Source organism: Mirounga angustirostris, unplaced genomic scaffold (genome assembly GCF_029215605.1).
Source record: "Mirounga angustirostris isolate CCGP_5_RB_7025 unplaced genomic scaffold, mMirAng1.0.hap1 SCAF_15, whole genome shotgun sequence".
Lineage (NCBI taxonomy): Eukaryota > Metazoa > Chordata > Mammalia > Carnivora > Phocidae > Mirounga > Mirounga angustirostris.
The window spans coordinates 34,416,947-34,429,535 of record NW_026991723.1 but is presented as its reverse complement, the minus strand read 5'-3'; the positions used below and the strand labels follow the sequence as shown (position 1 = coordinate 34,429,535).

At 36.0% G+C, this 12,589-nt stretch overlaps 1 protein-coding gene across 2 annotated transcripts in view; it reads left to right on the top strand.

Annotated features, from left to right (window-relative positions):
• The window catches only part of PTPRD (protein tyrosine phosphatase receptor type D), a 2,419,801-nt gene that overhangs the window by 2,089,782 nt on the left and 317,430 nt on the right, over positions 1–12,589 (top strand). For both annotated transcript variants that reach the window (XM_064580091.1, XM_064580092.1), the window contains one exon: positions 1,975–2,116. In XM_064580091.1, coding sequence (XP_064436161.1) covers positions 1,975–2,116 — 142 coding nt within the window. The remainder of the gene's footprint in view (positions 1–1,974; positions 2,117–12,589) is intronic.

Below are 12,589 nucleotides of genomic sequence, written 5' to 3'. Positions count from 1 at the left end.
CATGAAGCATGTATATCAAATAGTGCTGAGTCTTGGGTTGAGAATCTTTAAAATCTGTAATAGTATATATGTATTTTTTTGTTTTGCTAGTTTATAAAGCCTCTGAGAGCTCTAAATGAGACTGATTTTGCTTCTTCTATCTCCAGTGGCAAATACAATGTCTGGCTTAGAGTAAGTAGGGCACAATCAATACTGGGTATTAAATAAGGTTTTCAAATTGGAGATTGCAACACTAGCATATAATGTGTAGTATAGTGTTTATTGAAAGATGATAGGTCTAACTCTAGGAAATAGTTCAGAAATGTAAACATACAGTGACACATATCAGTTAGTTGTTAAGGGATAGGTTAGAAGCCTTCTCATCACAGGAAGAAAAATTGTTTTCTTTTCTTTTTATTGTACCTATATGAGATGATGGTTGTTAATTAAACCTACTGTAGTAGTCATTTCAGAATACAGGTAAATCAAACCATCACGTTATATGCCTTAAACTTTATACAGTGATGTTTGCCAATTATTTCTCAATAAAACTGGAAAAAAATCAAAATTTAAATTGGCGTTAGGGATATTTAAAACTTTCTCTACATTAAGCCATGAGATGTTTATAAATATATATATTTATAAACATACTTATATATATTTAAATATATATAAATACATATAGATGTTTAATGTTTATAAATTAAATGTTTAAAGTATATAGAGATGTTTATAAATATATATATATTCAATTATGGCATACTTGTCAAAGATTCTAGTAACTATGAAACTTTTTCTCCCATGATGCATAATGGATTCACTCTAAAATATATGCTTAATAGAGTTGAAAATAAATTGTAGTGCATTGGGAAGTGGGACATTTTGGCTGCCTCTGTGAATTTAAAACATAAATAGAATGCAGAAAGGACCTGAAGTGGATATATTTTAAAAACATTCGATCTTCCTTCCATATGTTGACATAAGCCTGTTTACACACAAACCCGGGGATTGAGCATCCCAATAAATGTGTTTACAAGGCATTCTCAATTCATAATTTAGGCACATGGAACTATTAGTCACAGGGAAATGCAAAAAATACCTCACCAAAACCAGAAAGCACAGCATCTCAGTGAGCAGCTGAAAGAGCACAGTATAGTTATAGAAAAGACAAGTAGAGGACTCCACAGTTTCGTACCCATATTTATCAGTTTCATCATCATCATCATCATTATCATTTTTGAAGTAGTACTTGAATTAGCTGACAAATATCTAGTATTGCTAAACTGCTTCAGATTGTAGTCCGTAATGATAGTGAATTCAGGCTTACTCTTTAGGACATTAATTTTCTGCCCGTTGAAGCAAGCCTCCGTTTTACAGCAAAAATGCCCTAAAAATGCAGAAAACGCTAAGCTAGAACAAATACTGGAATGATTTATAGCAAAATTAATGTATGCCATCAGTCTCTTGGGTTGTGAAAGCCATCTTGTTGGCTGCCTAAGTATTAGATTTATGCAGTTTCTCTTCATGGTTTGCTCATCTATACTGTTCAGGATGAAACACTTTAAGCCAGAAGAGCTGTCTGTGGTGGTATGCATTATTTCTTCACCTTACAGTCCAATTATTGAGTCGATCCACATATGCATACATGCTGTGAGAGAATAATTTGAGAAGGTTATCCATCATAGCAACAAGTCTCTTGCAAAATTAACAGGGTCAAATTGTCCTAGATGCACATACTAGAATATTTTCATGAGTAGACCATGGATGGTTTTCAGTAGACTTTGCATTTGTAGTTACATGTCTTTCCCTTTGTTCAGGAGAAGATTCATTAAATTAAACCAGTTATTCTGTTTTACTACTATGTATCAAAATTCAGTCTTAAAATGCTGCTGTGTTTATTCTGAGCCAAAAGACTGGTTCACCACTGTATTAAGGTTTAGCTGAGAGGTAGACAATTGTAACAACACCTGTGACAGCTATTGTTTCCTCTAATAGGTAATAGAGTTTGATGATGGATCTGGATCAGTTCTCAGAATACAACCCTTACGGACTCCGCGGGATGAGGCTATTTATGAATGTGTGGCCTCGAATAATGTGGGAGAAATAAGCGTATCCACCAGACTCACAGTTTTGCGTGGTAAGTACTCAAGTACAAGGTTGTTGCTTGTATTATTGTTGAAATTCTCTATCCCTGGTGTTCTTTTGTAGGACCACTAAAAAGATTAGAGTTGTCATGACACTTAAATGGGAAATGAATTTAAATACAATGTTTATAAGGGTGAAACTTTTAAACAAAGGGTGGGTGCCTTTTCTCATGGGGCTTGAAGAATGCTATCCAGGGAGAGAAAAGAAAATCTCAGAGAAGTACTAATTTCCAATGCCAAATACCATTATGATTTTGTACTGAGAAAAGAAACAGGACATGCTAGTCTTTTCTTGTTAACATTGCTTGTATATACAAGGTTGTTTGCACCAAGGTGGGCCACTACTTTTTACAGATTACCACAGTTGACACTGATGTTTGCAAAATTAAAGGAACATCTTCTACCTAAAGATGAGTTCCTCATAAATGGAGGAATTGAGAAAAACAAAGGCACCTTACGTCTTTATGTCAAAAAGTATGTTTTTATTTCAGTCTTTTATATTTCTTGAACTAACAGCTGTTAAGGCAAAGTGAATGGAAACAGCCCCCTGCTGTGTTTCCTGCTATGTGGCTTACACAGTTTGACCAAAGTATGAGATGACTTGCCAGATCTCCAATACAGTGGGTCTGCTTTCTAGACTTTCTTTAGAATGGCAGTACTAGAGAATAAAGGCTGGTGGTTAATAATACTCAGTTGTGTATCTCTGCATCAACATTTTGTGAAGAGATAAGAATATTGTCCGAATTGGCTACCTAGTACTTGACACTCCAGACTAACACTTCTGTGCCTTTATGTCTTTCTCTGTCACGCACAATTTGTTTGTTCATTGTGTTTTGCTTTGAACTTCATTTTGCTTGATTCCACCACTTACGAGAATAGACTTTTTTAAGATTAAGGGAAGTGGAAAAAAGGGATCAAAATTGCATTACCACAGAGGAATATAACATGGATTAAGAACATTTGTTCTCCACTCCGTTTTTTCCCATTGTGGGATGTATTCACTTCGTATGTTTTACAAAATCAAAAACATTTCCTTCTAGATCTTTGGTAATCTTTGATTACCAAAATCAATTAGTTAATCCAAGAAGCCTAGAAAATGAGATTATTTACTTACACATCTTAAAATATGTTTCAAATATTGTAAATATCTTACTAAGTCTCAGGAGAAATACTGACCAACTGGTTATAGATCTTTTAAATGCATGTAACAGAATGATGCTTAAAAACAAGTAAGTCAGATTTGAGCTACATTTCTGCCCATTATGAGAAGTTACGTTTATAAACAAAGTTCTCATCCTCCTATAAACACGTTGAGATGTTGATAAAATATCTGAAAATAAGACGGAATGCATGATTAGGCTTGCAAACAAGAAAGAAGTTTCCAGGTGTGAAAAACAATGAGAGACTCTCCAGAGGAGGGACAATTTATAATCTCATAACCCAAGATAATAACCAAAAGGACTATATGCTTTAGGGCTGGAGTTTTAGCTCTACAGCAGCACGTAGGCCTATATAAAACAAAATGAAAGTAAGAAGAGCTAGATAAGCTTTCTGCATAAAGGTGAGAATTCTAGCACTACTTCTATAGTGCAAGACTCAGGACCTAGAAGCAAACATAAAAACTGGTCAGATACAGTGACTCTCCCAGAGTGTGGAAGAGGCAGCCATGCTCGGCAGGGGGCTTGCTTCTCCCTCTCCCTCTGCTGCTCCCCCTGCTTGTGTTCTCTCGATCTCTCTCTGTCAAATAAATGAATAAAATCTTAAAAAAAAATGAAGATTTGAAAAGGTGATGGAAAGACTAAAATCTCTCAGGCAAGAATAAGATAGGGGGAAAAAGAGCAAATGGGAGTTAGAAGTCAGATTTTATTTTATTTTATTTTATTATTATTTTTTTTAGAGATTTTTTATTTATTTATTTGAGAGAGAGAGAATGAGAGAGAGAGCACATGAGAGGGGGGAGGGTCAGAGGGAGAAGCAGACTCCCTGCCGAGCAGGGAGCCCGATGCGGGACTCGATCCAGGGACTCCAGGATCATGACCTGAGCCGAAGGCAGTCGCTTAACCAACTGAGCCACCCAGGCGCCCAGAAGTCAGATTTTAGAACTGGAAGGAGTCTTAGTGACTATGTTTATGAAGACTCTAACATGTACTTCAAAATATATGTACATATATATATATATACATATATGTGTTCACATAAACTTAGCAGATCTGAAATTGTAGAATAATTTCTTCAGGTGTTCACATATGAAACAAACACAGACTCATTTGTTGATCTTCTTTTAAAATTTTAATCTCATTTCTTCACCTAGTTTAGAACTAATGCTGTTATGTAGGAAGTGTAATACAAAGGTACAATAAAGTAAAATTTACCAAAATTTTTTTTTTTCTTTACCTTCTGACTTCCTTGAATTCACCCCTTAAAAGGAAACAGTGACAAGTCGTTTGGCTTGATTTAATCTTTATGCATTGATGAAGAGATTAGCAAAAACTTGGGAGGAAAATATTATTTTACTTAGACTTTCACATGGATTTATGTTTTCCTGCCTCCCAGTTGATTAGGGCCCCCCACCTTACCTACTTTTATTCAACAAGTTCCTCTATAAAACAAATACATGTGAGAATTTTAATATCTTAGCTTTCTGTGTGAATAGCTGTCATATGTAAGTACATTTGTATGAAAATCTATGATTCTAGTAAAGATAGTTAAACCTTTTTTTTAAAGACTATGTTTAGCAATTTTGGAAATGTTTCATGAGAAAAACTCAAAGGTATTTTGGATAATGGAAAAGTAGTCTAAACATAACTTAGAATAGTTTTCATATCTCCCTGTGGGATGAAATAAATGGGTTGGGAATTATCTTTGTTCCCTAGGGTTACCTCCTGGTTTAAAATTTCTAAATAACTATTTATAATTCTATTAATAATAGTCTTGACAACATATTCCAGTAGTAAAATCACATTCATAGAATATGAACACGGTGCACAGTTAATTAAAATGACTGTGAAGAGTTTCATACTACACTTGATGAGCTTTGTGCCCATTTAAGTTCACTTGCTCTTGCAGATCACCTTGGCAGACACTCAAGCTCTGTGCTATGCCGTTGGCTGAAACTGCTGTACACCTTCAGTCAGTAGCCCTCATCAGATGCCCATTTCGTCCACATGGCTCATTTACTTTTTCCCTATTTTACTGACAATGCCAAAAATGTGCCAACTGTCATGATGGATTTTGTCTAAGTGGACTGGATGGAGATCACTAATTTATTTCATACAGGCTACTAGAGAACCTAATTAATTGGAGATTTAGACATCTGAACTTTGTGGCTAATGCAGAGGACAGTGAAATAATACTCTGACCACCCATGTGCATTAAAGGGAGTATTTCAGGGGAAACCTTCCCTCTGTAGCTAGCTTCAAATTACCCTCACTCTGAAACACTGTTTTCATAAGGAAGGATAACTACAAGCCCAGGCTGAACATGCCCTGGAATGAGATATTTAGGCAATTACCACTTGTACACTGTGCACCATAGTTCATAGAAGAAGTAGTAAGAGAATGGGGAGTTGAATGCAGTACGGCGTCTAGGTCATATTTTAATTTTTTTGGCTGCCCTGCCTGTGGAAACACAAACAAAAACTAGCTCCCTTGTTCTGCTGTACTTGAGGATGCTGATGCGTGTATCTGTCGTACACATGTTTTCCCTCTTCAGCAGAACTTTAAGTCAAGGCTTCAGATGTCATTGAGAGGTTATTAAGGGCTGAGACTTGCCTAATTGTAGAATTGGAAGGTTTTTAGATTACAAATGAGGCTTTCAAGGGCACAAGTATGACCAGATAGGGTGCTTTAAGAAGAGGATCATTATCCAAATGGATTTAGTTCTTTCTGAATCTTTGGTTCACTGGTCATCATTTCTTTTTTTTTTTTTTTAAGATTTTATTTATTTATTTGACAGCGAGACACAGCGAGAGAGGGAACACAAGCAGGGGAGTGGGAGAGGGAGAAGCAGATTCCCCAAGGAGCAGGGAGCCCAATGCGGGGCTTGATCCCAGATTCCTGGGATCATGACCTGGGAGCCAAAGGCAGATGCTTAATGACTAAGCCACCCAAGTGCCTCACTGATCATAATTTCTTACTGACCAAAGTTTGTCAGGGATAAGTCTTGTAGTATAAATTTATATAATGATAACTGGGGATGAAAATGTTCTCTCAGTTACATGTTACCAGTCACTGGGAAAGGAAAGTGAGATATTACTAAATTTTGCATCTACTTGTCTGATTATATGTCATGTTTCTTGAATTTAGATATTTTTCAAACAGTATTCAGAAAATACATGTATTATTGTCATCCAAAGCAGCATGTAATACATTCTTTTTTAAGCTTAGCGGATTATTTATGGAGACTTGCTCATTCCCGAATAACACTGCCCCCAAAACATCACCAGCACTACCACAACAAAACAGGGTATAATATATAACACTGTTGCTTTTACCTACTTACAGGAAACTAGCTTTTTCACAGAACGTATAAAGTAAAATTATTGCCTAAAAAAATAAGCAAATATGAGACAACTTACCTAGTTTTGCAGATGTATTTTATGAAATGATACTTATGTTTACTCCACACAAATGCATCCTAATTTATGAATGGTCACCATCAAGACATAAGACAATATACAAAGTTCCCAAGTCTTGGTCAGGTAATTTGAATTCTAACTCTGGCTCTGTCCCAAAATAGCTGTGGCATCTTGAGCATATGTGTTAACTTCCCTACTTCCCTGTTCTTCATCTTCATTTTTTATTATTTTTTTTTTATCTTCACATGTACAGAGAAGGCAAAGACACTGGACTGGGATCACTGAGATTTCTCTTTAGCTTCCTATGATTCAGTGACATGCCTATTTCAGAAGCCAGTTTTTGCAAGATGGAAAAAATATGCTCCCTGAAGGTGACTGTAACTGAGATAGTAAAACACACAGTGAGCAGTTGGATGAGACAGAGAAGGCATTTCATTGGGAAATGGAGAGAAATGTTTGCATAATATGTTGGTTTCAAAAATGTAAGCCATTATAGCAGTTGTTAAAAAAAAAACAACTTTTACAATCTTTCAGGGAGAAGGCAGTCAATGCTCTCCACCATTGTGCAGTACTCTGTGATCAGAATTAGCATGTTCATTACAGTCTCATTTTATTAATGCCTCTTTTTGAAGATGAACACAGTTGTCCCCGCTGTGAAAATGGTACTTTGCTGTTTATGTTATAAAGTGGTCGCGGCTGGGGACCAGGCTAGGAACATTAAAGAACAAAGCACAGCTGCTTGACTGTCACACAAAAGGATTTTTATGAAAGACTGAAACAAAAGGAAGGGTGGCCAACACAGAACAAACTTGCTGACAATTATGGTCCTGAGTGTCTTATAAACTAGTTGAGTAGTTGGATATATTGATAACAACATAATAAAGACTTCCTGTGTACTCCACTTCCTTGCTGAAAAGTGGTGGTGGGCAGAGCCATGTGAGTACAGAGAACCTTCGGACTTCCAGTAGTGTGATCTTGAGTACTTAAAAATAACTGTTCTTTACATGCTAGTGTTCATCGAGGCAGGAGCCCATGTGCAAAGGTCCATGGGAGACCATTGTAAGGAGAGACATGAAAACTGATAACATTTGGGAAAAGGTGCACTTGTGAGCTGAGGCTTTTTCATGTTTCCTTGTGATCAGACATTTAAGGACCATTCTGTTGGTGATGCATGCTGCTTTCTTTGAATCCTTATCACTAGTTTTTCCACACTGGGATTATGTCTTAAAGGGTTCAGAGAGAATGAGTGCACTTGTAAATCATTGCATTTAAGTGAGAACAATTTGTTTTTTCTTTTGGCTTCCTATTATTTTTAACGATTTTAAAATGAATATTAAGTCCTGTATTTACTATTGATTGGATATTAATGGCACTGTGGAAATGTTGATCTGGGAGGGAATTTGGTATTTACCAAGCCAAATCTCTTATTTTTGATGTAAGAAACCAAGGTCTAGAGAGCTTGAAATGATTTTTTTTCTTGGTCATACCGCTAAGATTTTCTTTGGGTTTCACCCAGTCAGAAATAATCACTGCTGTATTACACTGTGACAATGTATTCTAGCCCTTAGGTTATTTACTTTTGATGTACTTATAAAAGATATTTTCCTGGAAGAACAATGTTCTTTCAGCTGATCAGCCACAGACAAGTATGACATGAAAGACAACAGTGCTAATGTGCCATGGGTGTGTGAAGTGTGGAAAAGTCCTACCTTGATGATACATAATGGGAGGGAAGAGACCTCTGGATTGAGGCTTAAAGAATGTAGGATTTTATCAGGCAGAACAAGTGTGAGAAAGTGTTAGGGATAGAGAAAAGCTTCATGAACCTAGTTGCATAGGTAAGAAATTGCTAAATATTTGGTGGTAGATACAAGTGGGTTCTCCACAGAAATGGATATATATATATATATATGATTTATTATATAATATAAATATGATTCATTATAAGGAGATAGCTCATGCTATTAAGAAGGGTTACCACTCCCAAGATCTGCAGGGTGAATCAGTAAGCTGGAGACCCAGGACAGCTGATGATACTGTGTGAAGGTTAGCAGCTTGAGACTCAGGAAGAGCCAAGGTTTCAGGATGAGTTTGAAGACAGGAATAAGCTAATGTCCCATTTCAAAAGCAATTAAGCAGGAGGAATTCTCTTACCGGGAGGAGAGTCATCCTTTTTATTCTTTTCAGACCTTCAACTGATTGCATGAGATCCACTCACATTAGGAGAGGCAATCTGCTTTACTGGCTTTATTGATTTAAATGTTAACCTCATCCAAACCCCTTACGGTTACACTCAGAATAAGCTTTGGCCAACTATCTGACCATCTTACGGCCCATTCAAGTTGAAACATGAAATTAACCATCACAGGTGGGTATAGGCAATAGTACCTCAGAATAGAGTAGAAGTAAAAAGGAGTAATAAAAGAAAATGAGGTTGGGACATACTTCATTGGCTAAAACGAGCAAACTACACAAGCAAGAAATCATGTGACTAAGTTAACAAACTGTCTCTATATGAGTTGAAATTTGCAAAGGGGTTTGCTAAAATACTTAAAGTAATTTAGCATGCAATTCACAGTCCTTTATGCATAATTGATGTTTATAATTGAAGACTGAATATTTGGTGGACTTTCATTGATAAAAGTTGAACAATTAAAAAAAATCAATTTCCTGGCTTTCAAAATTAGTTTTATTTTAAGCTACTAATTAAGATGTAGTTTTAAAAGTTGTGCATGCATAATTTATTGGGATTTAGGGCATACATATACCAAATGCCCCATCTAGGGTTTAATTATCAAAATCCTAATTACATATCTCCTTAAAAGAGCATGTAACTTATTTTATCTTATTAAAAACAAACAAACAATGACTTGTGAATTAATGCCACATTAAACACAAGTATGATGACATGCATCCTAATTTCCTTAATATATTTTATTAAATAACAGGAAGATTTAAAAACTGTCTTATCTATGGTCTTTCTAAATGAAATTGTGTTTTAATTTACATGTCAAAGCTTTCCTTTTTTCTTTTGTTTGTATCTTTAAGCTTCTCCTTGATTTTTAAACTTCACCCTTGCATTAAATACATATTTTCGCACAATGGGTTTTTTTCTAACTAATAGATCTAATAGATAGAAAAAGTTTTTTTCTAACTAATAGACCCCAAGTATAGCCCTGTTAAATTTTTTCTCAGGCTTTATGATATGCATGTTCGGATGATGAATTTGATACCAGTTTGGGTTTTCCCAGAAGAGATCCTGCATTTTTTAAAGTATAACACCAAAAGGGCTATTTAAAGAATGAAGCTGTGTATCATGAATGAGACTGGCAAATCAATATTAACAGTTTTCAGTGGACATGCACACCTTTTTTGTTGTTGTTGTTTGTGTGTGTGTTTGTTTAAATCCTTGGATATTCACAGATCTATCATTTATCAGATAACTAGAAGATCAATGATGGTAGAAAACTATTACATAATATACAATTTTAGGGCTCTTAATAAAGTTAGTTATTAATTATCAATACTTATACATTGTATAGTTAAACCAAAAGTCCTGTTGGGGAAGTATATTCGTGTACATAGATATGTGCATGTGTTTTGTGTGTGTTTTGTACATGCAATGTTTACATATAGTGTATGTATGCCCTGTTTAATTTGCTTCATAGCACTTGCCACTATGTGAAATTATACTCCATTTCTTGAAATTTTTATTTTATGTGCCCCTCCCCCCTTTGCATATAAGTTCAATTGCGTTTCTCTCTGGCCTAGAAATATTCCTAGGATTTACTGGGCATCCAACAAATATTTGTGGAATGAGTGTATACATATAAAGAAAGGATATATAGATATTGTTGTGTAAACACATATGATGTAGTAAAAGACGATTTGGGCAGTAATTAATCTCACTTTACTTACAAAGGAAGAAATTGATCATTATTCCAATGGCCATTGTAGGATGGAAGGTGAGTTTGAGAAGTAGAAATCCAGACGGACAGAATGGGAACTACAAAGAGGGTTAGTTGAAACAGAGGGAACTACTATGGAAAGGGAATGTTCTTTGTAGCTAGATAGACAAGGGTTCATATCAAGGGTCTACTGTTTCTGACTCTATGGGGTTAGACACATTACATGAGTCTAAACTTGAAGCTCCTCATCTTTAGAGTGGAGGATAATCCTAGCTATGTTTTAGAGCTGTTTTTAGAAATTAATGGCATATATGTATAAAGCCTGTGGCACAGTGATCCAAATACAAAAGTTGTTGAAAAATCGTAATTTCCTTCCTTCTCCCTTCATTGTTCATTTAAAGCCGAGCTGTTTGGTTTAGCCCTCTTGCACGCTGTTGAATCTCCAGCATCTAGGACTGTGCCTGGCACATAGTAATTCAATAAATATTCATGAAATGAATGCATGGCTGTGATGATGGAAAGGGAAGATCAGCTATCCTGGAAAAGAAGTTTGCTATGGCTTATAAAACACTGCTTAGCATAAATGACTGAAAATTGGCTTTGCACATGGAAATAAGGTGATGTGAAAGTCTGAAACCATGCATGTGTCACCAAGTTATTTGGAATGACTGAAGATTAAGTATTAGTGCAATGATCTCTAATATGCAATACCAAGAATTTTAACTTCATTTTTTCCCTCTTACATTTGTGCTTAATGTTGTATTAACACATATTTCCATAGTCTTCAGAATGATTGCACATTGGTACCTAGTATACAATTCCTTGGACTGCCTCTGTCAGACTAGGGTCATACTTAAAATATGACCTCAGTTCTATTACACTGGACTGTCCTAGGTCGCAGAATAGATAAAAACATATAATTGTTTTTAATGTCCATGAAAATGAGCATCATTAGTTATATATTTTAGAAGAATAGGAAAATTTCATACATCACAGTGCCTGGGTGGCGCAGTTGGTTAAACATCCAACTCTTGGTTTCGGCTCAGAGAGGTGAGATTAAGCCTCATGTTGGGCTCTGTGCTCAGAGCAGAGACTGCTCAAGATTATCCCCCTCTCCCTCTGCCCCTCTCCCTGCTTGCTGTCTTTCTCTCAGTCAAATAAAATAAATAAATAAAGGGATGCCTGGGTGGCTCAGTCGTTAAGCGTCTGCCTTCGGCTCAGGTCATGATCCCGGGGTCCTGAGACTGAGCCCCGCATCGGGGCTCTCTGCTCAGCAGGGAGCCTGCTTCTCCCTCTGCCTGCAGCTCCCCCTGCTTGTGCTCTCTCTCTCTCTCTGTCAAATAAATAAATAAAATCTTAAAAAAAATAAATAATATCTAAAAAAAAGAAAATCTCATATATCATATCAATATTTAAATAGGTAATAGAAAAGGTTTTTGTTCGCTTGGCTTTTGTTTTTGTCTTTTCGATTATCTATGCTACCACCTTTGGTGTAGCAGGTGATAGAAAGTTTGGGTATGAGTTCAGGTTCTGCCAGCAGACAGATCTGAGTTCAAATCCTGACTCCACTATTTGCTCTGTTGCTATGTACACTTTTCTCAACCTCTCTGAGCTTCAGCTTCTTTATTTGTCAAGTGGAGAGAATAAGAAAAATTGCTCCCTAAACCTGAGAGAATGATCACAGATGATGATCTTCATAAAGCTTTTTAGCAAAGTGCTAGGCCCTCAGTAAATGTGAGTCATTGTGGTGAATATCATTATCCTCACCAATATTATTACCACCAGTACTACTATTAAAATTATCAATAAATAATTTTAAATTATTTTGATTAAAGATCACTGCTGTGTGTGTGAAGAATTTTCTGGTGCAGGCAGACCATCTTTCTAAGTCTAGAAAGACACATAATTTTATAGTTGTTAAGTCAGGCTGCCTTGTCCACTAAATAATCCTGTGGTCTAGACGGGTGAGCCACCAACTGACT